A 24,286-nucleotide genomic window follows, 5' to 3' on the forward strand; every position below is an offset into this window, starting at 1 on the left:
AGCCAACCCTGTCACATGCTTCAGCCTCTGAAAAGCAGGGCCCACATGAGGTGCTTCTGTGGTAACACCATCAAAACAGGAGGAAGTGCCAGGAGTGTTCCTGGACACCAAGGACTGTCATCAACATCGTGGGCTATCAGAGCACGACTGTCAACAGGATATCGATGGGAGCAAAGATCCCACTCTGCTCTGCACTCCCCAGATGGCATCAAGCATGCTGTGCTGCCTACTGGACTGTAACACAAAAATATCTCCAGCAAGAGAAGTGAAATACATGAAGATTGGGCAGGTCAGGGAGTGGGCTGAAACATTTACTTGTGGATGAGAGACTGAGGACACAGGCTGTGCTGACAACAGAGAAGAGAAGGAAGGCTTTGATGGGAGGACTAAAAGAATTCCTGGAGTATCTGAATGGTTGCTGAATGGCATCAGGTAATTCTTGGAGGTACAGAGAGGCAGAGGAATTTAGAAAGGTCACACTTAATATGAGTAATCAATGCTGTGTTAGAATAATGAATGCAATGTTGACAACCATGGCAATGCCACTTCCAACAACGCCCTCCCGGAACCACACAGCAACACCTCCCTCACTGGACATGCAGGGTGAGCATGTGCAGGGCAAAGGATGACACAGAGGCATGGACTGGGATGCAGCAGAACTTTAATGAGACAAAAGATGGGAAAGAAGTCATCTGAGTGGTAGATAGAGCATTGATGCTCTATCCCAGGCTTGTACCATCCTGTGTGTCCCTGGGTTCCTTCTCCAGGGCCATCGCCAGCAGCTTTAGCAGGGGAGGCCCCTCATGCCACAGAGGCCACTGCCCAAGCCTGAGAGGCCAAAGCCCCCGGAGCTGATGGGCACTCCCTGAGAGCTGAGGATGCTGCCAACAGCAGCCGAGGTGGAGGATCCCACCACGGTGTTCTGTGGGAAGGAGCTGAGGATGGGCCCGGGCAGGGTCACCACCACAGGAGAGGGTTCGATGATGACGGTGGAGTCCTGGCACTGCCGGACACAGGGCTCATTGCAGCTGTTGGCCAGCGGGGTGGGGCCGCAGGGCTGGCAGGGCCGGCACGGGGTGTAGCAGGACATGTCTTGGGGCTGCAGGTGCACCTGGCAGAGAGAGCAGAGAGGACCAGAGTACAAGGAGTGCGTAAGGATCCAATTGTCATCACACCATGAGGGAGCAAAGGCATGAGCTGGGAATAAGAGCTGGAGGCTGTTTGTGGAGGCACATGGGCTCTTCCCCTCACACAAACCCCACCAAGAGCTCAAGCCCAGGGACATCCCCAACCAGCCCAAAGCTGGGGCAATACTTCTGCTAAGACCCAGCAGTCACACACCTCCCCCTCCTTTCCTCCCCTCACAAAAAGCATCTCCAAGATCCCGCATGGGACAAAGTCACAGGTATGTGTAGAGAAATCGCAGAGAAGAAGGAGAAAATGAAGAATGGGCTTCAAACTCACCTTGTTCCAAGGAGATGGAGGTGAGTGGAGTGAATGTGAGAGTGCGGAGAAGACCCTGCTTTTATACAGCTCTTGCATTGCCCCAGGCCCACAGTCCTGCACAAGGGCAGTAATTTTTCAACAGACTCATCTTCAAAGGAAAATACCCCACACAGTGGTAGTGATTCACCTTTGTTTCCATCTACGCTGCCATTTCATTTCCTCATTTCTGACATTCCTGCCCTGCTCTGCAGGATCCTTTCATGTGTCACAATAAGAAGCTAAAGAATATCCCAAGCCGAATCATGTCTGTTGGGCCAGAGGTGCTGGAAGGGTCCCATGCAGGCAGGAGATGTTAGCTTGGGGCAGTGAAGTGCAATTGTTTGCAACTGCCTGTGGAAGAAGTGCCCCAGCTCTGCCCCCTGCAACATATGTCACCACATCCCCCAAGAGTTCCTCCTGCTCAGGGACCTGTCACTTGCTTCTCTCTCTTCCCTTTCTCTGTAAGGGTCACGAGCTGCAGCATCTCCAGGCAGCCAGGTTGTGCCAATGTTTCATCTCTCTTCCTCTTTCTGCCCTTTGCTCTGGGGGGCCGATCTTTGCTAGGCTGTTGGAATATCCAGGGTGGGGTTAGGAAAGCCAAAGCTCACCTGGAGCTGAATCAGGCAAAGCACGTGGAGGGCAACAAGGTGGTCTTCCAGGAAAAGGGAGAATTGGCCAAAGGCAGCCACAGTACTCAACTCAGCTTCCCTGAGGGCAGGGTGTACATGCCTGGCAGAGGTACTCCAGGGGTTCCTGGAATTGTTCTTTACTGGCAGAAGTTGCTATCAGGAATTTGAGTTCCTGACACTCCTCAGGTTGCTGGGATATGGGAAGAGTTCCCCACAGTTCAACGGGATAAGTGTGGGAACATTCAAACAGTTTGACCTGACACAAGTGTGTGTGATTTGATGCTGTGCACACAGGCGGGATGGTTGGTGTCAACTCCCTTTGAAATCACAGCTGTCAAAAAAGCATGTGAGCACTGGAAACGAGCTGGAGGACTTGGCCCACGCAAGTTTTTCTGCCTTCAAGAAGGTGCCAAGAAGTCTTGCACTGAAAAAGGAAGAACTCTTGAATCACTGCACAGAACTCTGCTGTGATCTTACAGCCTTCAAATTCTGCAGTGCCACATGCCTGGGGATGCTCCGGGAGGAGATGTGCTCTGAAGCGCCCTGGGTACAAAACCAGCTCTCAGACTACACCAGTGAGGGATGCACTTCCCTGCCCTCCAGACATGGAGGCAGCTGGGATGCATCCCAGGAGGGCAAGGGAATGCCTTGAGTAAACAAATTTCCTGGGGTAGACTCTCCCTGCCTGTGGCAAGTCACACTCTAATTTTGGATTGGCCGGTTGTCAACCTTTTGGCATCCTGTTGGCCCACGTCCCACACAGAGCTGAATTCCCCCACAGCCAGGGCAGCTGCACCATGTCCCAGTAAAACCATCTCTGAGCACTGGACTGCAGCTCCAGGCAGCCCCATGGTCACTGCCCTCTCCGTGACCTGGTTGTCAGCACTCCCTCAACCCAGGGGGCTTGCAGGACTCATTGTGTTTGCAAAAAGTGTGCAGGGCTTTGACTCTGCTGCTGGCAGTGCCCACAGCTGCTGCTAAAGCTTATGGTGGTGTCAGGAGAGTAGAGGTCCAAGGTTTATTGAGGAATCAAGGAATTTGAGAGAACAACATTTTTCTGCAAGCCTAATGATAGTATAGGTTGGGGACCCCAGAGACTGTCACAAGAAAGGGTGACTTTCAGAAGGAAATTGGCAATTGTGTCCCCGGAAGGAGATTTCCCTGAGTGAAAGCATCTGACAACAGCACTGCAGCGCACCCGTCTATCAATGCCCAGTGACTCCTGGCATGAGCAGGGAAGCAGCAGGGAGGGAGAGGAATGGGGTCCAGAGTCTGGCACAGGGGCCTTTAGGTGTCCAAGAGGTGCTTTGGTGAGAAGATGTGCACATTGTCCTGCACAGGGTGCTGAAAACAGACCCACCAGATTTCCCCAGACCTCAGGCTGCACAGACACCTCCAGTGGGTGGAGCACATCTTCTGCCTGTACTGATGAGTACCTGAGCAGGAAATCATCAGGTTCCTCATCCAGGTACATGAAAGGTGCCTCTGTTACTTAGAGGGTGAGTCAGAAATGAGGAAATGAAATGGCACTGTTGATGGAAACTAAAACACAACCTGGGGCAGTAGGTCATATATTTTGCTTCAGAGATGAGTGTGTTGGAAAATTGCTGTCTTTATGCAGTGACTGTGGGCTGGGGGCAGCACTGGAGCAGTATAAAAAGGGCCCTTCTCACCACTCTCTCATCCACTTCTCTCTTCTCCATCTCACTGGGAACAAGGTGAGCTTGGAGCCGGTTCTTATCCTCCTTCTTATTTTCCTTGTCCTTCTACTCCTTCCACATTATCCTCTTCTGGGACCTCTTCTCACATCTCCAAACCCAGTACTGGGTCTTGAGGCTGCTTACCATGGGAGAGGGACAGTATATCATGGAGAAAGGATGGATAAAGAATAAGATGTTTCCTGAGCTATGGGCTAGCTGGGGTGCTCCATGGCTCTTGGTGGAGCTCACTGAGCTGAGAGAAAGGATCTACCTCATTTTGAGGTGAAAGGTGGCACTTCAAATACCTCTCATGAATTGATTCTCTGCTCTCTGTTCCAGGTGCACCTGCAGCCCCAAGACATGTCCTGCTACACCCCGTGCCGGCCCTGCCAGCCCTGCGGCCCCACCCCGCTGGCCAACAGCTGCAATGAGCCCTGTGTCCGGCAGTGCCAGGACTCCACTGTGGCCATCCAGCCCTCCGCAGTCGTGGTGACGCTGCCCGGGCCCATCCTCAGCTCCTTCCCACAGAACACCGCCGTGGGATCCTCCACCTCGGCTGCTGTTGGCAGCATCCTCAGCTCTCAGGGAGTGCCCATCAGCTCTGGGGGCTTTGGCCTCTCAGGCTTGGGCAGTGGCCTCTGTGGCACGAGGTGCTTCCCCTGCTAACGCTGCTCCCTGCACTGGAGCCTCCACCTGGATTCCCCTCTTTTCCCTCTTTTGACTCATTAAATTCTGCTGCATCCCAGCCCATGCCTTTGTGTCATCCTTTGCCCTGCAGACCCTCTCCCAAGGCAGAGAGGCTGCCCTGGGGTGTTTCTGGGAGGGGGTTGTTGGGCTGGTTTTGCACTGGTTGTCAACACAGGCTGGCATTGGCTGTGCTCAGTGTGCACTGAGTGACCCTGTGGGTTCTCAGTTTCCCTGAATTCCCTCCCTTGTTCAGCTGCCCAAGATGGTTTTGATGTAGGCCTGGACACAGTTGGCTTTCTGGGCTGCCAGAGCACAGTTCTGGTTTGTGACAAGCCTATCATTCCACAGGCACCCCCAAGTCCTTCTTGGCAGTGCTGCATAGAATGGAATGGAATGGAATGGAATGGATTAGAATGGCATAGAATAGAATAGAATAGAATAGAATAGAATAGAATAGAATAGAATAGAATGGAATAGAATAACCCTAGAACGGAATAAAATTTCCCTACATAGTCCAGGGACAGCCATGCACCTCTTTTCCCTTTCCTCTTTAAGCTGAACAGTTGACACAAAGACTCAGCACTCAATGTGGCACTGACAAGATGGAGGCACCAGCTTCCCTCAGACTCCAGGAGATCCCATCCTAACCACAGGATTCCCAAAATGAGGGACACAGAGCAGTGGGCTGCCTTCACACAGACTCCTGTTACCATGGAATCACAGAATGGGTTTGATAGTGTTGCCCACAAAATCAGATTTGTTGCCCACTGTGCAATAACTCAATAATCACACACTCCAAAGAGAACCTGATTATTTATGTCAGAGTTGCACAAGCCTGGGTTCTCGGTGGAATTCCCCAAATCAAGCATACCCACCAGACTCTTCATGCCATTATTTGTACCCAGAAGTTCAGAGGTAGAAGCTTTCCAAGTGCAGCCCCTCTATTGGGGTTGGTTACTGAGTTCCATACAAGATGTCTGGGAGGAAGACATGCTAACTGCAATCTGCTCCACTGGCACACAACATCTTGATTTACTACTGTTGTGTTTTAGGAATGGTATTCTCCAATTTAGTAGTCCCGCTAAAAAAAACGCCAGGCCAACACTCACTTCCCCTTCCCCTCCAGTTGGAAGCACAAAAGTCAAAGGTCACGGGTTGAGATAAGAACAATTTACTGGAAACAGCAATGAGATAAGAAAACTAACAGTAACTGCCACAATATTAAAAACAAAAGGTGTAAGACAAAGAAAATATTTACAGGAAAGTTAAACAAGTCCAGATGGTTTCATCCCCCAGGCTTTTTCCCAATGGAAGGAACACCCTTCTTCCTGGAAGCCAGAGGGTCCCTCTCCCTCTCCCCCCTCCACCTCATCCAGGTACCAACATGGGCTGGTTTCAATTCACATGAGTCTTGCCCATGCCCCCTCCTGCTTACCTGGGCCAAACCAGGACAGCTACATCTTTAAGCCTTGTTAGTTCCCAGATGTCCTTGACTAGGGGAGGCAGCCACTGCCTGTTCCAATCATTAGATCCCCTTTCTTGCTGATTAGGCTGGCAAGTAGAGAAAGATCTTTGTCCTGGTTTAACAGTGGTATTCTCCACTTTAGTGCTCCAAATCCAACCACGTGCTGCTCTGTTCCCTTCCCTTCCTTCTCCACTGTGGAGGGCAGGAGAGGAGAATTGGAGGCACAAAAAGAGAAGATCACAGGCTGAGATAGGTACACTTTACTGGAAGCAGCAATGAGATAAGAAAATGAACTATAATCACAGGAATATTAATAACAAAAGTGTACAAGAGAGAGAGTGAATCACATGCCAAAATGTGACCGTGGAGCTCCCAACCCAACTGCAGCCACAACTGCCCTGACCCCAAGAGAGCCCTTCCTTCCTGAAGAGACTCCCTTCCCTCTCCCGGCCCCAGCAATGATCTGAAGTGGTATAGAAATACCTCCAAGTCCTGGCCGTGCCCTCTCCTGGCTGCTGCAAAAATTGACCCTGTCCTGGCTGGAACCAGAACTAGCTGACATCAGAGATGATCCTGAATTGAGATAATCTTGACATATTACACATTCTTCAGGAGCTGGAAGAATCCAGTAAAGGTCATCTAGTCCAACCCCTTTCCGTGGACAGGAATATCTGTCACTACATTAGCTTAATCAAAAGTCCTTTAAGCCTGACCTTGGATCCTTCCCAGGATGGGGCACCACATCATTCTATAAGTAATATTTTCCAGTGCCTCACCACACTCATCATCATAAATTTCTATCTTTTGTGCCTTCTACATCTACCCTATTTCACATTGAATATCTTGCTCCGTCTCCAATCACTGCAGGCCTTGATATAATGTGTCTCCAACTTCCTTAAATGTCGCCTTTCCTGGGTTTTCTCTTTTTGGCCCTTTCGTTCTTAAATCTATTTCAACCAAAAAGTCTGTACAGCTCTCTCTCTCTCTCTCTCACTCTTGCTCTCCCTGACACTGAGGGCTGTCACCACCCTCCTGGGCTGTGTGAGCAGGAGTGGAACCAGGAGAAGGGTGGGAGCGACGATGTCGTGCTGCTCAGCACTCGCCTGCTGCCATCCCCGGTGTTGGGCACAGGCTGCAATGCAAGAACCACCTGGACCAAGTGCAGCGAGTTTGGTGTAAGGTGGCCAGGACAGTGAGGAGGTTGGAGCACTTGGCTGGAGAGGAGACACTGAAGGCCCAGGGCTTGCTGAGTGTAGGGAAGAGAAAGCTTATGGGGAGACCAAAAATCATCTCTCTTGTCATTATGATCATTGAAGAGCATCCAGCCATGCTCTCCAGCCCCAAGTCAGTAGAGAAAATTAAAAAACAGAGTTACCCATTGCATGACTAAGAATATTTAAATTGAGCCTTTCTTAACACCCTGTGCAAAATCATCCCGCCACAAGGCCCTCCCACAACCAGCCCTGAGCAACATCTCTCTTTCTGGGCATGTTGGGAGAGGATCTTCAGGGGAATAAATGAGAGAAAGACATGGGCTGCAATGCACAAGAACTTTAATGAGTCTAAACAGGAAAATTAGGTCAATCCAAGCTGAGATGCCAATGCAGAGAGCACCAGGGGCAAACAACAGTCCATTGTTTTCCAAGGGGTGCTTTCCAAGCAGGTGCCCACACAGGCGGTGGAGCCAGCAGCTCCTCCCCAGGCTGGCTGAGTGCGGCTCACAGCCCAGGGGAGCACAAGGCAACAAGGACACAGGAGGGAAAGGAGAGAGTGGCAGAGGGCACAGGCAGGGATGGGCCGTGCTTCCAGAGAGCCCAGGCTGGCCCTGTCCTTCTGCAAGGCATGGGCTGGGCTGGCTCAGTCCCTCAGGAAGCAACAAGCCGATGCTGTGTCCCCAGGGCGGTTCCACCCTCTGCATCCCTGGCTTCCTTCCCCAGGGCCATCGCCAGCAGCTTTAGCAGGGGAGGCCCCTCATGCCACAGAGGCCACTGCCCAAGCCTGAGAGGCCAAAGCCCCCGGAGCTGATGGGCACTCCCTGAGAGCTGAGGATGCTGCCAACAGCAGCCGAGGTGGAGGATCCCACCACGGTGTTCTGTGGGAAGGAGCTGAGGATGGGGCCAGGCAGGGTCACCACCACAGGAGAGGGTTCGATGACAACGGTGGAGTCCTGGCACTGCCGGACACAGGGCTCATTGCAGCTGTTGGCCAGCGGGGTGGGGCCGCAGGGCTGGCAGGGCCGGCACGGGGTGTAGCAGGACATGTCTTGGGGCTGCAGGTGCACCTGGCAGACAGGACATTGAGGAGCAGAGTACAAGGAAGGGCTATGTCAGAGCAGTCTGTTGGCACACCATGATGAAGAAAAGCAAAGAGAAGGAGAAGACCACAGGAGGCTGCTCAGACAGGCCCAACAGCCTCACTCTTTGCTCAAGGCCTCAAAAACCTCCCAAAGAGCGACCAAGCCCAGACACTTCCACACCTGGGCCAGAACTCAGGAGAAACTTCAGCCAAAACCCAACCTCTCTCCATGCACAACTTCTGCCCCTTCCCTCTCCCATGACAAGCGGTTCTCAAGAGCCCACATGGGATTAAAGCAAAGAAGGGGATCAGAAAGCTCAAAGGAGCAAGAAAAGAAAGGGCTTCAGACTCACCTTGATCCCAAGGAGATGGAGGTGAGAGGAGTGGATGACAGAGCGAGGAGAAGGTGCCCCTTTTATACTGCTCCTGCACCGCCCCAGGCCCACAGGCACTGCACAAGGGCAGTAATTTTCCAACACATTCACCTCCAAAGAAAAATATCCTCCCTAATGCCACACGTTGTGGTTTGATTTCCATAAACACTGCCATTTCATTTCCTCATTTCTCACGTGCTTGCTCTGTGTTGCAGCTCCTTTCACGTGTGCCATGTGAGGCCTGAGGATACCCGGGGTCAGAGCGTGTCCATGCAGGCACAGGATGTGCCCCCGTGCCAGAGGGTCCCGTGCACGCAGGGGATGTTGGCTGGGGGCAGTGCCTTGCCACTGTTGGCAGCTGCTTCTGCGGGGACAGGCCCAGCTCTGCTCTGCCCCGCACAGAGCAGCAGAGCATCCAGAGCCTCCTCTCCTGGCACCACGTCCTGCCTGCTGCTCTCTCCCCGCTCTCCCCTCACTCCAATGCCCACTGGCCACTGCTTCTCCACGGAAATGCTTTCCTCTCCCTTCGTCCTGATGCCCCTTGCTGATGCAGAACATTAGCTGGGCTGTCTGAGTATTCCAGGGTTGGGTTCACCAAAGCCAAGGCCCAAGGCAGGACAAGGGAATGCCTTCAGTAGGCAAATTTCCAGGGAGAGACTCTCCCTACCAGTGAAAAGTCACGCTCTAATATTGGGTTGGCCGTGTGTCAGCCTTTTGGTGGGAGGCCAAGGCAGGAGGGTGGGATGTCTGCAGGCTTTGTTCCAGGCAGGGCTGAATTCCCCTTCAGCAAGGGCAGCTCCATCCAGGCACTGGGAAAAGGGTGCTTGGCAGCTCTCTCACATGTCACACGTGTTCTCAGCACTGACAGCACGTATTGGAAAAGTGGCCTGTGCTTGTGTGTCATCCAGGTCAGGCTCCACATTGTGCAGCCAAAGGACATCACAGGTGAGGAGAGAGAGGGAGGAACAAGGAATGGTCCAGACACCCAACACCTCCCCCCGGATATTGAGAAGCCCAATGGCACAGGGCTCTGCTTGAGACTTGATTCCTGCCAATGATCAGGGAATTATTGACTCAGAGAATCATGAGGATTGGCAAGGACCTCCAAGATCATTGAGTCCAACCATTCCTCATGTGTTCCTGCAAGTCAAATCCTTGGGCTTCTCATCCTTTAACATGAAAGGGATCCCCATGACCTAGTGGGGATGTCAGAAAGGAGGAAATGAAAAGGCAGCGTTGATGGAAACCAAAACATGCCCTGTGGCATTAGGGAGGATATTGTGCTTGGGAGATGAGTCTGTAGGAAAATTGTTGCCCCTGTGCAGTGACTGTGGGCCTGGGGCAGTTCAGGAGCAATATAAAAGCAGCTCCTTCTCCTCACTCTCTCATCCACTCTTCCTGTCTTCAGCTCCTTGGGAATAAGGTGAGTCTGGAGCATTTCTCCTCCTCCTTGTCCTCCTCCAAATGCATTTCTAAGCACATTACTTGTGTTCAGCTGAGCACTGGGGCTCCTTGCCATGGGTGAGGGAAGGAGGCAGAAGGTGTGGCAGAGACAGACACTGGGGCTTGGCTGAGGTGTCTCCTGAGCTACTGGTCAGGTGGGGATCTCCATAGACTTTGTCATGATTTGGGGAGTCTTTGGCACTGAGAGAAACAGGGTCATCCTCATGGTGGGCTGAAAGGCTGCTTCACACCCACTCCTTGTACTCTGCTCCTCTGCGTCCTCTCTGCCAGGTGCACCTGCAGCCCCAAGACATGTCCTGCTACACCCCGTGCCGGCCCTGCCAGCCCTGCGGCCCCACCCCGCTGGCCAACAGCTGCAATGAGCCCTGTGTCCGGCAGTGCCAGGACTCCACCGTGGCCATCCAGCCCTCCCCAGTCGTGGTGACGCTGCCTGGGCCCATCCTCAGCTCCTTCCCACAGAACACCGCCGTGGGATCCTCCACCTCGGCTGCTGTTGGCAGCATCCTCAGCTCTCAGGGAGTGCCCATCAGCTCCGGGGGCTTTGGCCTCTCAGGCTTGGGCAGTGGCCTCTGTGGCACGAGGTGCTTCCCCTGCTAAAGCTGCTCCCTGCACGGGAGCCTCCACCTCGATCCCCCTCTTTTCCCTCTTTTGACTCATTAAATTCTGCTGCATCCCAGCACATGCCTTTGTGTCATCCTTTGCCCTGCAGACCCTCTCCCAAGGCAGAGAGGCTGCCCTGGGGTGTTTCTGGGAGGGGGTTGTTGGGCTGGTTTTGCACTGGCTGTCAACACAGGCTGGCATTGGCTGTGCTCAGTGTGCACTGAGTGACTCTCTGGGTTCTCAGTTCCCCTGAATCCCTCCCTTGTTCAGCTGCCCAAGATGGTTTTGATGTAGGCCTGGACACAGTTGGCTTTCTGGGCTGCCAGAGCACAGTTCTGGTTCGTGGCAAGCCTATCATCCCACAGGCACTCCCAAGTCCTTCTTGGCAGTGCTGCATAGAATAGATTAGAATGGCATAGAATAGAATAGAATAGAATAGAATAGAATAGAATGGAATAGAATAACCCTAGAACGGAATAAAATTTCCCTACATAGTCCAGGGACAGCCATGCACCTCTTTTCCCTTTCCTCTTTAAGCTGAACAGTTGACACAAAGACTCAGCACTCAATGTGGCACTGACAAGATGGAGGCACCAGCTTCCCTCAGACTCCAGGAGATCCCATCCTAACCACAGGATTCCCAAAATGAGGGACACAGAGCAGTGGGCTGCCTTCACACAGACTCCTGTTACCATGGAATCACAGAATGGGTTTGATAGTGTTGCCCACAAAATCAGATTTGTTGCCCACTGTGCAATAACTCAATAATCACACACTCCAAAGAGAACCTGATTATTTATGTCAGAGTTGCACAAGCCTGGGTTCTCGGTGGAATTCCCCAAATCAAGCATACCCACCAGACTCTTCATGCCATTATTTGTACCCAGAAGTTCAGAGGTAGAAGCTTTCCAAGTGCAGCCCCTCTATTGGGGTTGGTTACTGAGTTCCATACAAGATGTCTGGGAGGAAGACATGCTAACTGCAATCTGCTCCACTGGCACACAACATCTTGATTTACTACTGTTGTGTTTTAGGAATGGTATTCTCCAATTTAGTAGTCCCGCTAAAAAAAACGCCAGGCCAACACTCCCTTCCCCTTCCCCTCCAGTTGGAAGCACAAAAGTCAAAGGTCACGGGTTGAGATAAGAACAATTTACTGGAAACAGCAATGAGATAAGAAAACTAACAGTAACTGCCACAATATTAAAAACAAAAGGTGTAAGACAAAGAAAATATCTACAGGAAAGTTAAACAAGTCCAGATGGTTTCATCCCCCAGGCTTTTTCCCAATGGAAGGAACACCCTTCTTCCTGGAAGCCAGAGGGTCCCTCTCCCTCTCCCCCCTCCACCTCATCCAGGTACCAACATGGGCTGGTTTCAATTCACATGAGTCTTGCCCATGCCCCCTCCTGCTTACCTGGGCCAAACCAGGACAGCTACATCTTTAAGCCTTGTTAGTTCCCAGATGTCCTTGACTAGGGGAGGCAGCCACTGCCTGTTCCAATCATTAGATCCCCTTTCTTGCTGATTAGGCTGGCAAGTAGAGAAAGATCTTTGTCCTGGTTTAACAGTGGTATTCTCCACTTTAGTGCTCCAAATCCAACCACGTGCTGCTCTGTTCCCTTCCCTTCCTTCTCCACTGTGGAGGGCAGGAGAGGAGAATTGGAAGCACAAAAAGCAAAGATCACAGGCTGAGATCGGTACACTTTACTGGAAGCAGCAATGAGATAAGAAAATGAACTAAAATCACAGCAATATTAATAACAAAAGTGTACAAGAGAGAGAGTGAATCACATGCCAAAATGTGACCGTGGAGCTCCCAACCCAACTGCAGCCACAACTGCCCTGACCCCAAGAGAGCCCTTCCTTCCTGAAGAGACTCCCTTCCCTCTCCCGGCCCCAGCAATGATCTGAAGTGGTATAGAAATACCTCCAAGTCCTGGCCGTGCCCTCTCCTGGCTGCTGCAAAAATTGACCCTGTCCTGGCTGGAACCAGAACTAGCTGACATCAGAGATGATCCTGAATTGAGATAATCTTGACATATTACACATTCTTCAGGAGCTGGAAGAATCCAGTAAAGGTCATCTAGTCCAACCCCTTTCCATGGACAGGGATATCTGTCACTACATTCGGTTAATCAAAAGTCCTTTAAGCCTGACCTTGGATCCTTCCCAGGATGGAGCACCACATCATTCTATAAGTAATATTTTCCAGTGCCTCACCACACTCATCATCATAAATTTCTATCTTTTGTGCCTTCTACATCTACCCTATTTCACATTGAATATCTTGCTCCGTCTCCAATCACTGCAGGCCTTGATATAATGTGTCTCCAACTTCCTTAAATGTCGCCTTTCCTGGGTTTTCTCTTTTTGGCCCTTTCGTTCTTAAATCTATTTCAACCAAAAAGTCTGTACAGCTCTCTCTCTCTCTCTCTCTCTCTCACTCTTGCTCTCCCTGACACTGAGGGCTGTCACCACCCTCCTGGGCTGTGTGAGCAGGAGTGGAACCAGGAGAAGGGTGGGAGCGACGATGTCGTGCTGCTCAGCACTCGCCTGCTGCCATCCCCGGTGTTGGGCACAGGCTGCAATGCAAGAACCACCTGGACCAAGTGCAGCGAGTTTGGTGTAAGGTGGCCAGGACAGTGAGGAGGTTGGAGCACTTGGCTGGAGAGGAGATGCTGAAGGCCCAGGGCTTGCTGAGTGTAGGGAAGAGAAAGCTTATGGGGAGACCAAAAATCATCTCTCTTGTCGTTATGATCATTGAAGAGCATCCAGCCATGCTCTCCAGCCCCAAGTCAGTAGAAAAAATTAAAAAACAGAGTTACCCATTGCATGACTAAGAATATTTAAATTGAGCCTTTCTTAACACCCTGTGCAAAATCATCCCGCCACAAGGCCCTCCCACAACCAGCCCTGAGCAACATCTCTCTTTCTGGGCATGTTGGGAGAGGATCTTCAGGGGAATAAATGAGAGAAAGACATGGGCTGCAATGCACAAGAACTTTAATGAGTCTAAACAGGAAAATTAGGTCAATCCAAGCTGAGATGCCAATGCAGAGAGCACCAGGGGCAAACAACAGTCCATTGTTTTCCAAGGGGTGCTTTCCAAGCAGGTGCCCACACAGGCGGTGGAGCCAGCAGCTCCTACCCAGGATGGCTGAGTACTGCTCACAGCCCAGGGGAACACAAGGCAACAAGGACACAGGAGGGAAAGGAGAGAGTGGCAGAGGGCACAGGCAGGGATGGGCCGTGCTTCCCGAGAGCCCAGGCTGGCCCTGTCCTTCTGCAAGGCATGGGCTGGGCTGGCTCAGTCCCTCAGGAAGCAACAAGCCAATGCTGCGTCCCCAGGGCGGTTCCACCCTCTGCATCCCTGGCTTCCTTCCCCAGGGCCATCGCCAGCAGCTTTAGCAGGGGAGGCCCCTCATGCCACAGAGGCCACTGCCCAAGCCTGAGAGGCCAAAGCCCCCGGAGCTGATGGGCACTCCCTGAGAGCTGAGGATGCTGCCAACAGCAGCCGAGGTGGAGGATCCCACCACGGTGTTCTGTGGGAAGGAGCTGAGGATGGGGCCAGGCAGGGTCACCACCACAGGAGAGGGTTCGATGACAACGGTGGAGTCCTGGCACTGCCGGACACAGGGCTCATTGCAGCTGTTGGCCAGCGGGGTGGGGCCGCAGGGCTGGCAGGGCCGGCACGGGGTGTAGCAGGACATATCTTGGGGCTGCAGGTGCACCTGGCAGACAGGACATTGAGGAGCAGAGTACAAGGAAGGGCTATGTCAGAGCAGTCTGTTGGCACACCATGATGAAGAAAAGCAAAGAGAAGGAGAAGACCACAGGAGGCTGCTCAGACAGGCCCAACAGCCTCACTCTTTGCTCAAGGCCCCAAAAATCTCCCAAAGAGCGACCAAGCCCAGACACTTCCACACCTGGGCCACAACTCAGGAGAAACTTCAGCCAAAACCCAGCCTCTCTCCATGCACAACTTCTGCCCCTTCCCTCTCCCATGACAAGCAGTTCTCAAGAGCCCACATGGGATTAAAGCAAAGAAGGGGATCAGAAAGCTCAAAGGAGCAAGAAAAGAAAGGGCTTCAGACTCACCTTGATCCCAAGGAGATGGAGGTGAGAGGAGTGGATGAGAGAGCGAGGAGAAGGTGCCCCTTTTATACTGCTCCTGCACCGCCCCAGGCCCACAGGCACTGCACAAGGGCAGTAATTTTCCAACACATTCACCTCCAAAGAAAAATATCCTCCCTAACGCCACACGTTGTGGTTTGATTTCCATAAACACTGCCATTTCATTTCCTCATTTCTCACGTGCTTGCTCTGTGTTGCAGCTCCTTTCACGTGTGCCATGCGAGGCCTGAGGATACCCGGGGTCAGAGCGTGTCCATGCAGGCACAGGATGTGCCCCCCGTGCCAGAGGGTCCCGTGCACGCAGGGGATGTTGGCTGGGGGCAGTGCCTTGCCACTGTTGGCAGCTGCTTCTGCGGGGACAGGCCCAGCTCTGCTCTGCCCCGCACAGAGCAGCAGAGCATCCAGAGCCTCCTCTCCTGGCACCACGTCCTGCCTGCTGCTCTCTCCCCGCTCTCACCTCACTCCAATGCCCACTGGCCACTGCTTCTCCACGGAAATGCTTTCCTCTCCCTTCGTCCTGATGCCCTTTGCTGATGCAGAACATTAGCTGGGCTGTCTGAGTATTCCAGGGTTGGGTTCACCAAAGCCAAGGCCCAAGGCAGGACAAGGGAATGCCTTCAGTAGGCAAATTTCCAGGGAGAGACTCTCCCTACCAGTGACAAGTCACACTCTAATATTGGGTTGGCCGTGTGTCAGCCTTTTGGTGGGAGGCCAAGGCAGGAGGGTGGGATGTCTGCAGGCTTTGTTCCAGGCAGGGCTGAATTCCCCTTCAGCAAGGGCAGCTCCATCCAGCCACTGGGAAAAGGGTGCTTGGCAGCTCTCTCACATGTCACACGTGTTCTCAGCACTGACAGCACGTATTGGAAAAGTGGCCTGTGCTTGTGTGTCACCCAGGTCAGGCTCCACATTGTGCAGCCAAAGGACATCACAGGTGAGGAGAGAGAGGGAGGAACAAGGAATGGTCCAGACACCCAACACCTCCCCCGGATATTGAGAAGCCCAATGGCACAGGGCTCTGCTTGAGACTTGATTCCTGCCAATGATCAGGGAATTATTGACTCAGAGAATCATGAGGATTGGCAAGGACCTCCAAGATCATTGAGTCCAACCATTCCTCATGTGTTCCTGCAAGTCAAATCCTTGGGCTTCTCATCCTTTAACATGAAAGGGATCCCCATGACCTAGTGGGGATGTCAGAAAGGAGGAAATGAAAAGGCAGCGTTGATGGAAACCAAAACATGCCCTGTGGCATTAGGGAGGATATTGTGCTTGGGAGATGAGTCTGTAGGAAAATTGTTGCCCCTGTGCAGTGACTGTGGGCCTGGGGCAGTTCAGGAGCAATATAAAAGCAGCTCCTTCTCCTCACTCTCTCATCCACTCTTCCTGTCTCCAGCTCCTTGGGAATAAGGTGAGTCTGGAGCATTTCTCCTCCTCCTTGTCCTCCTCCAAATGCATTTCTAAGCACATTACTTGTGTTCAGCTGAGCACTGGGGCTCCTTGCCATGGGTGAGGAAAGGAGGCAGAAGGTGTGGCAGAGACAGACACTGGGGCTTGGCTGAGGTGTCTCCTGAGCTACTGGTCAGGTGGGGATCTCCATGGACTTTGTCATGATTTGGGGAGTCTTTGGCACTGAGAGAAACAGGGTCATCCTCATGGTGGGCTGAAAGGCTGCTTCACACCCACTCCTTGTACTCTGCTCCTCTCTGTCCTCTCTGCCAGGTGTACCTGCAGCCCCAAGACATGTCCTGCTACAACCCGTGCCGGCCCTGCCAGCCCTGCGGCCCCACCCCGCTGGCCAACAGCTGCAATGAGCCCTGTGTCCGGCAGTGCCAGGACTCCACCGTGGCCATCCAGCCCTCCCCAGTCGTGGTGACGCTGCCTGGGCCCATCCTCAGCTCCTTCCCACAGAACACCGCCGTGGGATCCTCCACCTCGGCTGCTGTTGGCAGCATCCTCAGCTCTCAGGGAGTGCCCATCAGCTCCGGGGGCTCTGGCCTCTCAGGCTTGGGCAGTGGCCTCTGTGGCACGAGGTGCTTCCCCTGCTAAAGCTGCTCCCTGCACGGGAGCCTCCACCTCGATCCCCTTCTTTTCCCTCTTTTGACTCATTAAATTCTGCTGCATCCCAGCCCATGCCTTTGTGTCATCCTTTGCCCTGCAGACCCTCTCCCAAGGCAGAGAGGCTGCCCTGGGGTGTTTCTGGGAGGGGGTTGTTGGACTGGTTTTGCACTGGCTGTCAACACAGGCTGGCATTGGCTGTGCTCAGTGTGCACTGAGTGACTCTCTCGGTTCTCAGTTTCTCTGCCTTTTTGGGTAAGGATAGAGCTTCCCCACACATTCCAGGGACAAACATTCACTTTGTTTGCACTTCTTTTTCTTTTCCTTTCTCAGCTCAACACTGTGACATAAGTACTCAGCAGTGAATATGTTACTAACCAGACAGAGGTACTGGATTCCCTTCAGACTCCAGGAGATCACACGGATCTGAAAGGTTTCTGAAAGGGAAGGACACAGTGCCATGGTCTGCCTTCTCACAGACCCATGTTATCATGGGATCATAGAATGGGTTTGATTGGAAGAGATTGTTAAAGATCATCTCGTCCAAACCTCCTGCCATGGGCATGGGTACCTCAGCTCCAGCTAGCCTATTCCAGTTTATAACTCCTGCCCCTTGTCCAATCACTTGATATAATGTCTGTCTCCAACTTCCTTACACCACCCCTTGATGTACTGAAAGGCTGCAATAAGGTCCCCCAGACCCTGCTCTTTTCCTGACTGAAAAACCTCAACTGCTTCAGCTGCCCTTCAGAGCAGGGGTGATGCATCTGTGTGACCATTTTTGCAGCCCTACTCTGCGGGGCAGCTCTCCATCCATGCACCCCACAGTCCCTATTGATTTCCAGGATTGCCCAAAGCAGTGGCAGGACCTTGCACTTGGCTTTGTTGAAGTTCCCATGTTCCACATGGGACCATTCCTCAAGTCTGTCAAGATCCCTCTGGATTTAAACCCTCCCCTCTAGTGTAGCTGTTGCTCCCCTCAGCTTCGTGTCATTGCTGAGAGTCACAAATCATTAAGGTTGGAAAAGACCTCCAAGATCATCACCTTGGCCGAATACCCCTATGGCAAATAAACCACATCTGAAAGTGCTACGAGGGTGTACCCAATGCCATTGTCTGTGTCACTGATGATCACAGACACTGAGGGCTGTCACCAGCATCTTGGGCTGTGTGAGCAGGAGTGGAACCAGGAGAAGGGTGGGAGCAATGATGCTGCTCTGCTCAGCACTCGCCTGCTGCCATCCCCCGTGTTGGGCACAGGCTGCAATGCAAGAACCACCAGGACCAAGAGGCGCAAGTTCACTGCAGGGTGGCTGGGAGGAGATCAGACCATTTGACTTAGGCAGAGGCACTGCTGAGCATGAAGACAAGAATGGTTTGGTCAGAGAGATAATATTCTTGGAGTAGACAGGGTCAGTGGAGAGGTTTGGTTCATTCTATCCACCTGTGAGACACTGAACTCTTAAGGGATAATGACTCAAAACATTCCCCCATTTGTGGAGACCAGGGTGCTTTGGTGAACTGGGGGAGGTGAGCTTTGGATGGCCAACCTCTGATCTAATAAGACAGAGGGTGAATGATGGGCTTCAAACAAGATAGGAGGTGGATGCTGGTGCCTCCTGTCACTCTAAGTTGCCCTCCCTTGCACAGACCACTGGGTTGTGGGGGTCCATCTCCTCCCGCAGGGGAAGCACCAGGACACTCGTGTGTGGCCTGACTGTTCACCTCTGCTGATGAGCCATATTGGGCCAAAAGCAATGCAACTGAGCTGGGTGTGATGGGGAGCTGTGTTGTCTTAGAAGTGTCAAGGGCTCCTGAACATTACATGATGCACTGTGAAGCTCCCCGCTCCAGGGGAGGAACCTGGGCATATCTGAAACAGAGTGAATATAAACCCAATAGAAACCCAATAGATTTTGTGTTCTGTGGATTTTCCCAGGGACTTTTCCGCACCACTTCTTTGAGACTTCCCCCACAACCTGACAGGTCCAGTCTGCAACCACTTTGACCAAGACTGCGCAGCAACCAAGTCTCATCACAGGGCCTATGGTTGCAGAGATCTTCACAAGCTTGCCCTTTATCTCTCTTCCTTTATTTTGCCTTGTGCACGTCCCTGGGTGATGTGGTTGCATTTTCATCTTGCAGTGCTTTCATGTTGTTGTGTTGCTATAGAGAATAATAACCAAAATGGCTACAGACGTGTCTTCCTGTGCAATCACATTGTTCTACAATAAACCCTCCATGTGTGAACTTACAAACACGGAGCATTCAGTATTGGTTCTCTCTAATCAATCTCAAGGGATGTATTAGCAAGAACCTGCGTTACCCCCCACCTTCTGCAGTGGGTCGTAACACAGACACATGGAGAAGGTTAGAAAGCAGCAATACTGTGATAAAGCACATTTAACTCTCCTGTCCTAAAAGGCACTGAGACACCTTCTCCTGAATCTGTCTCACAGAACCATTCCAGAGCAACACTTCTCTCCCTGGGAATCTTGGGAGACCAATAACAGGGAAAGGATGACACAGAGGCATGGGCTGGGATGCAACAGAAATTTAATGAGTCAAAAGAGAACAAACAAGGTCACTCTGAGTGGAAGCCTCAGTGCAGACAGCACCAGGGTCACCTAAGAATCTCCATCACATGTCTGTGGCAGAGATCCCAGCAGAGATCTGCCTGATCCAGAGAGGGAGCAGGGCCAGCAGCTCCTCCCCAGGATGGCTGAGTGCAGCTCACAGCCCAGGGGAGCACAAGGCAACAAGGACGCAGGAGGGAAAGGAGAGAGTGGCAGAGGGCACAGGCAGGGATGGGCCGTGCTTCCCGAGAGCCCAGGCTGGCCCTGTCCTTCTGCAAGGCATGGGCTGGGCTGGCTCAGTCCCTCAGGAAGCAACAAGCCGATGCTGTGTCCCCGGGGCGGTTCCACCCTCTGCATCCCTGGCTTCCTTCCCCAGGGCCATCGCCAGCAGCTTTAGCAGGGGAGGCCCCTCATGCCACAGAGGCCACTGCCCAAGCCTGAGAGGCCAAAGCCCCCGGAGCTGATGGGCACTCCCTGAGAGCTGAGGATGCTGCCAACAGCAGCCGAGGTGGAGGATCCCACCACGGTGTTCTGTGGGAAGGAGCTGAGGATGGGGCCAGGCAGGGTCACCACCACAGGAGAGGGTTCGATGATGACGGTGGAGTCCTGGCACTGCCGGACACAGGGCTCATTGCAGCTGTTGGCCAGCGGGGTGGGGCCGCAGGGCTGGCAGGGCCGGCACGGGGTGTAGCAGGACATGTCTTGGGGCTGCAGGTGCACCTGGCAGAGAGAGCAGAGAGGACCAGAGTACAAGGAGTGCGTAAGGATCCAATTGTCATCACACCATGAGGGAGCAAAGGCATGAGCTGGGAATAAGAGCTGGAGGCTGTTTGTGGAGGCACATGGGCTCTTCCCCTCACACAAACCCCACCAAGAGCTCAAGCCCAGGGACATCCCCAACCAGCCCAAAGCTGGGGCAATACTTCTGCTAAGACCCAGCAGTCACACACCTCCCCCTCCTTTCCTCCCCTCACAAAAAGCATCTCCAAGATCCCGCATGGGACAAAGTCACAGGTATGTGTAGAGAAATCGCAGAGAAGAAGGAGAAAATGAAGAATGGGCTTCAAACTCGCCTTGTTCCAAGGAGATGGAGGTGAGTGGAGTGAATGTGAGAGTGCGGAGAAGACCCTGCTTTTATACAGCTCTTGCATTGCCCCAGGCCCACAGTCCTGCACAAGGGCAGTAATTTTTCAACAGACTCATCTTCAAAGGAAAATACCCCACACAGTGGTAGTGATTCACCTTTGTTTCCATCTACGCTGCCATTTCATTTCCTCATTTCTGACATTCCTGCCCTGCATTGCAGGATCCTTTCATGTTCTGTGATGAGAAGCCAAAGGATATCCCAGGCAGAGTCATGTCAGTGGGGGCACATCACCCAAGTGCTGGAAGGGTCCCACGAAGGCAGGGAATGTTGGTCTTGGGCAGTGAAAAGCAACTCTTTGCAATATCCCTTGCAGGAAGAGGCCCTGTCTTGCACCGCATGTTAGAGAGCATCCAAATACTGCGCTTTTTATGGACATTTCACTTGCTTCTGTCTTTTCCCTCTCTCTCTGCTCTCTTCAAGGGTCACAAGCTGCAGCATCTCTAAGCAGCCAGGCCATGCCAATGTTTCATCTCTCTTCCTCTTGATGCCCTTTGCTCTGGAGGGGATGTTTGCCAGGCGTTAGGAAAGCCAAAGCCCACCTGGAGTTGAAACAGGCAAAGGAGGGGCAATAAGAAGGTCTTCTCCAGACAGGTCATCAGTAAAGGGAGCCTTGGCCAAAGGCAGCCCCAGTATTCAACAGGGCAGCTTCCCTGAGGGCAGGGGATACAGGAAAGGTGGAGATCCTCAAAGGTTCCTGTCCTTGGTTTTTACCATCAGGAATTGCTGTCAGGAATTGAGGCTCCTGATGCTCCTTGGAACATCTAGAACAGAAAAGACTTCCTCAAGCAGAACAGAATCCGATGGGGGAACATTCAAATACACTGGTCTGAAATGAGTGTCTGTGAATTGATGTTATGTGTTCACTGGTTCCAGTACAAAGCCTTTCTCAACTCCCTTTGAAAGTCACAGCAACCATGGAATGCACCTGAGAACTGGAAGAAAGCCAGTGAGTGTCTTGTCTTCAAGAGGGGCATGAAAGAGGAGTCAGGGAATAACAGGCCAGTCAGACTTGCCTCGATATCTGGAAAGGTGATAGAAAAAATCACTACGAAATCCAACATGAAGTGCTCAAGGACATGTGCGCAGCAGAAGCACCCTGGATGCAAATCCGGCTTTCAAACTACACCAAGGACTGATGCACTTCCCTGCCCTGCAGACATGGAGGCAGCTGGGACGCTACCCAGGAGGGAAAGGGAATGCCTTCAGTAGGCAAATTTCCAAAGAGAGACTCTCCTGACCCATGGTGAGTCAGGCTCTAATTTTGGTGTGAGGCCAAGCCAGGAAGGTGTGATGTCTGCAGGCTTTGTCCCAGGCAGGGCTGAATTCCCCTTCAGCAAGGGCAGCTCCATCCTAGCCCTGGAAAACCATCTTCAAGCACTGGGCTGTGCCCAGACCCACAGCTCCAGGCAGCCCAAAGGCCATTGTCCTCAGCCTGACCTGCTCGGCAGCACTGCCACAGCTCAGGGTGTTCTCAGAATTGACAATGTGTGGCAGGATTTTCTGTGTCCTCTACGTCACGGTGCAAAGAGTGCAGCCAAAGTGCATCATGGAGTGAAGAGAGGGGGAAGAGAAGGTGCTGTCCCAGAGCCAACACATCCCTCAGGCAGTGAGGAAGTACAGAACTCCACATGGGTCAACTTGAGCCTTGATTCCTGCCCATACCGATGTGTTCCTGCACAAGAAATCCTTGGACTTGTCATTCCACTACATGATAGAAGCCTCCATAATTTAGTGGGAATGTCAGAAATGAGGAAATGAAATGGCAACATAGATGGAATCCAAACTACAACCTGTGCCATTGGGCAGAATGTTTTGCTTTGAGGTGAGTCTGTAGGAAAATTACTGTCCTTGTGCAGTGACTGTGGGCCTGGGGCAGTGCAGGAGAAGTATAAAAATGGGCCTTTCTCCTCACTCTCTCATCCATTCGTCTCGCCTCCATCTCCTTGAGAACAAGGTGAGTCTGAAGCTTTTTCTCATCCTTCTCCTCCTCCCATGGGATTTCTCAGCCATGCATGCTTTTTTGTCCTATATAGATTCTTGCCATGGGAATGGGAAGGGGGCAGAAGGTGCGACATGGGGAAAGCTGTGGCTTGTCTGAGGTGCTTCCAGAGCTATGGGCCAGGCAGGGATCTTCCTTGGTAGCTCTTGGCAGGGCTCTTCTGAGGAAAAGGAGAAGCCTGTGGGTCTCTCTATACAGCCCCCAGGGCTTGTCTCCTGTTCATGCCTTTTGTCCCCCATTGTGGAGTGACAGGTTGATCCTTACACACTCCTTGTACTCTGGTCCTCTCTGTCCTCTCTGCCAGGTGCACCTGCAGCCCCAAGACATGTCCTGCTACACCCCGTGCCGGCCCTGCCAGCCCTGCGGCCCCACCCCGCTGGCCAACAGCTGCAATGAGTGCTGTGTCCGGCAGTGCCAGGACTCCACCGTCGTCATCGAACCCTCTCCTGTGGTGGTGACCCTGCCTGGCCCCATCCTCAGCTCCTTCCCACAGAACACCGTGGTGGGATCCTCCACCTCGGCTGCTGTTGGCAGCATCCTCAGCTCTCAGGGAGTGCCCATCAGCTCCGGGGGCTTTGGCCTCTCAGGCTTGGGCAGTGGCCTCTGTGGCATGAGGGGCCTCCCCTGCTAAAGCTGCTGGCGATGGCCCTGGGGAAGGAAGCCAGGGATGCAGAGGGTGGAACCGCCCCGGGGACACAGCATCGGCTTGTTGCTTCCTGAGGGACTGAGCCAGCCCAGCCCATGCCTTGCAGAAGGACAGGGCCAGCCTGGGCTCTCGGGAAGCACGGCCCATCCCTGCCTGTGCCCTCTGCCACTCTCTCCTTTCCCTCCTGTGTCCTTGTTGCCTTGTGCTCCCCTGGGCTGTGAGCCGCACTCAGCCAGCCTGGGGAGGAGCTGCTGGCCCTGCTCCCTCTCTGGATCAGGCAGATCTCTGCTGGGATCCCTGCCACAGACATGGGACACAAACTCATCTGCTCCTGGTGCTTCCTGCACTGGATTCCTCTTTTGGATTGACCTGTTTATCTCTTTTGACACATTAAAGTTCTTCTGCATCCAAGCCCACATCTCTGTGTCATCCTTTCCCCTACAGATATGATCCCAAGATGCCCAAGCAGAGCAGTGTTGACCAGGGGTGGTTTTGGGAGGGTATTTCAGGGATGTTCGTGCAGGGATTGTTCACATGATGATTGTTAACTCTCCATGCAGGGTCCCTGCCTCTTGGACACTCCAGACACACAGAGTCAGGAGGAAGGGTGTTTGGGAAGGTTAGGGGTGCATGGGGCACATGGAGAGCCTTCACTATTCCCAGAGGGAAGGATGGAAGAGTGTACTGAGCCCTTTTCAGCCTTCGCAAATGAGTAAAGCACCACTGCAGATCATGTGTGCAGGAAGACACAATCCTTTGACAGATCTAGTCCATCTTAGGCTTCTGGAAACAGTTTTTTACATATTTTTTGCAGACAGGACAGGAAGAGACAAGCTTCTCTGTGCTTGAAAAAATCTTTTGTTTATATTTCCACTCAAGAGAAGCCTACACTGTTCTCCTGATGTACAGTTATGATTCTAAGGTACACTATCTCTTGTACCTTAAGATGATTCTGCTCTTGCTGCTACCAGAGAGCACTAGTAAGTTTTCAATCACCTGCTGGAATTAAATTAGGCAACTTTCAGGT

At 52.6% G+C, this 24,286-nt stretch overlaps 9 protein-coding genes across 13 annotated transcripts in view; 4 read left to right on the plus strand and 5 right to left on the minus strand.

The window, feature by feature from the left end:
- The window catches only part of LOC116438956 (feather keratin Cos1-2-like), a 24,004-nt gene extending 15,373 nt beyond the window's left edge, over positions 1-8,631 (minus strand). The window contains exon 1 of the mRNA XM_032097990.1: positions 8,615-8,631. The gene's annotated coding sequence lies outside the window, so the exon portion shown is untranslated. The remainder of the gene's footprint in view (positions 1-8,614) is intronic.
- The window catches only part of LOC116438950 (feather keratin 1-like), a 41,616-nt gene extending 32,944 nt beyond the window's left edge, over positions 1-8,672 (minus strand). For 2 of the 3 annotated variants that reach the window (XM_032097978.1, XM_032097977.1), the window contains exon 1: positions 1,465-1,557. In XM_032097978.1, coding sequence (XP_031953869.1) covers positions 1,465-1,542 — 78 coding nt within the window. In that variant the 5' untranslated portion in view covers positions 1,543-1,557. Of the gene's footprint in view, positions 1-1,464; positions 1,558-8,614 lie in introns of those variants that run through there. The other variant, XM_032097981.1, reaches the window with a different exon arrangement.
- LOC116438949 (feather keratin 1-like) lies at positions 645-1,131 on the minus strand. Its single transcript, XM_032097975.1, has one exon. The coding sequence runs from the start codon at positions 1,088-1,090 to the stop codon at positions 785-787; it is 306 nt and encodes a 101-aa protein (XP_031953866.1). The 5' UTR covers positions 1,091-1,131; the 3' UTR covers positions 645-784.
- Positions 3,814-23,670, plus strand: LOC116438954 (feather keratin 1-like). Of its 2 annotated transcripts, XM_032097987.1 has the most exons (3): positions 3,814-3,832; positions 16,556-16,866; positions 23,229-23,670. In XM_032097987.1, the coding sequence occupies exons 2-3, from the start codon at positions 16,577-16,579 to the stop codon at positions 23,242-23,244; spliced, it is 306 nt and encodes a 101-aa protein (XP_031953878.1). In that variant the 5' UTR covers positions 3,814-3,832; positions 16,556-16,576; the 3' UTR covers positions 23,245-23,670. The 2 variants fall into 2 exon arrangements, with proteins under 2 accessions (XP_031953878.1, XP_031953877.1); XM_032097986.1 differs by lacking the exons at positions 3,814-3,832; positions 23,229-23,670 and adding an exon at positions 14,819-14,838 and having other exon boundaries at positions 16,554-16,961.
- Positions 4,127-4,559, plus strand: LOC116438958 (feather keratin 1-like). Its single transcript, XM_032097994.1, has one exon. The coding sequence runs from the start codon at positions 4,175-4,177 to the stop codon at positions 4,478-4,480; it is 306 nt and encodes a 101-aa protein (XP_031953885.1). The 5' UTR covers positions 4,127-4,174; the 3' UTR covers positions 4,481-4,559.
- Positions 7,503-16,593, minus strand: LOC116438952 (feather keratin 1-like). Of its 2 annotated transcripts, none has more exons than XM_032097983.1 (3): positions 16,554-16,593; positions 14,801-14,838; positions 7,503-8,247 (listed from the first exon to the last, which is right to left on the minus strand). In XM_032097983.1, exons 1-3 carry the CDS (start codon positions 16,576-16,578, stop codon positions 7,921-7,923), a joined length of 390 nt encoding a protein of 129 aa, XP_031953874.1. In that variant the 5' UTR covers positions 16,579-16,593; the 3' UTR covers positions 7,503-7,920. The 2 variants fall into 2 exon arrangements, with proteins under 2 accessions (XP_031953874.1, XP_031953875.1); XM_032097984.1 differs by lacking the exon at positions 7,503-8,247 and adding an exon at positions 13,689-14,433.
- LOC116439007 (feather keratin 1-like) lies at positions 8,630-10,696 on the plus strand. The gene is made up of 3 exons (XM_032098058.1): positions 8,630-8,635; positions 9,939-10,058; positions 10,370-10,696. The coding sequence occupies exons 1-3, from the start codon at positions 8,630-8,632 to the stop codon at positions 10,694-10,696; spliced, it is 453 nt and encodes a 150-aa protein (XP_031953949.1).
- LOC116438948 (feather keratin 1-like) lies at positions 19,531-20,211 on the minus strand. Its single transcript, XM_032097973.1, has one exon. The coding sequence runs from the start codon at positions 20,164-20,166 to the stop codon at positions 19,861-19,863; it is 306 nt and encodes a 101-aa protein (XP_031953864.1). The 5' UTR covers positions 20,167-20,211; the 3' UTR covers positions 19,531-19,860.
- On the plus strand, positions 22,494-23,670 carry LOC116438953 (feather keratin 3-like). Its single transcript, XM_032097985.1, has 2 exons — positions 22,494-22,568; positions 22,918-23,670. The coding sequence occupies exons 1-2, from the start codon at positions 22,509-22,511 to the stop codon at positions 23,242-23,244; spliced, it is 387 nt and encodes a 128-aa protein (XP_031953876.1). The 5' UTR covers positions 22,494-22,508; the 3' UTR covers positions 23,245-23,670.
- Positions 23,671-24,286: the final 616 nt, after the last annotated feature.

This window comes from Corvus moneduloides, unplaced genomic scaffold (genome assembly GCF_009650955.1).
Source record: "Corvus moneduloides isolate bCorMon1 unplaced genomic scaffold, bCorMon1.pri scaffold_63_arrow_ctg1, whole genome shotgun sequence".
NCBI lineage: Eukaryota > Metazoa > Chordata > Aves > Passeriformes > Corvidae > Corvus > Corvus moneduloides.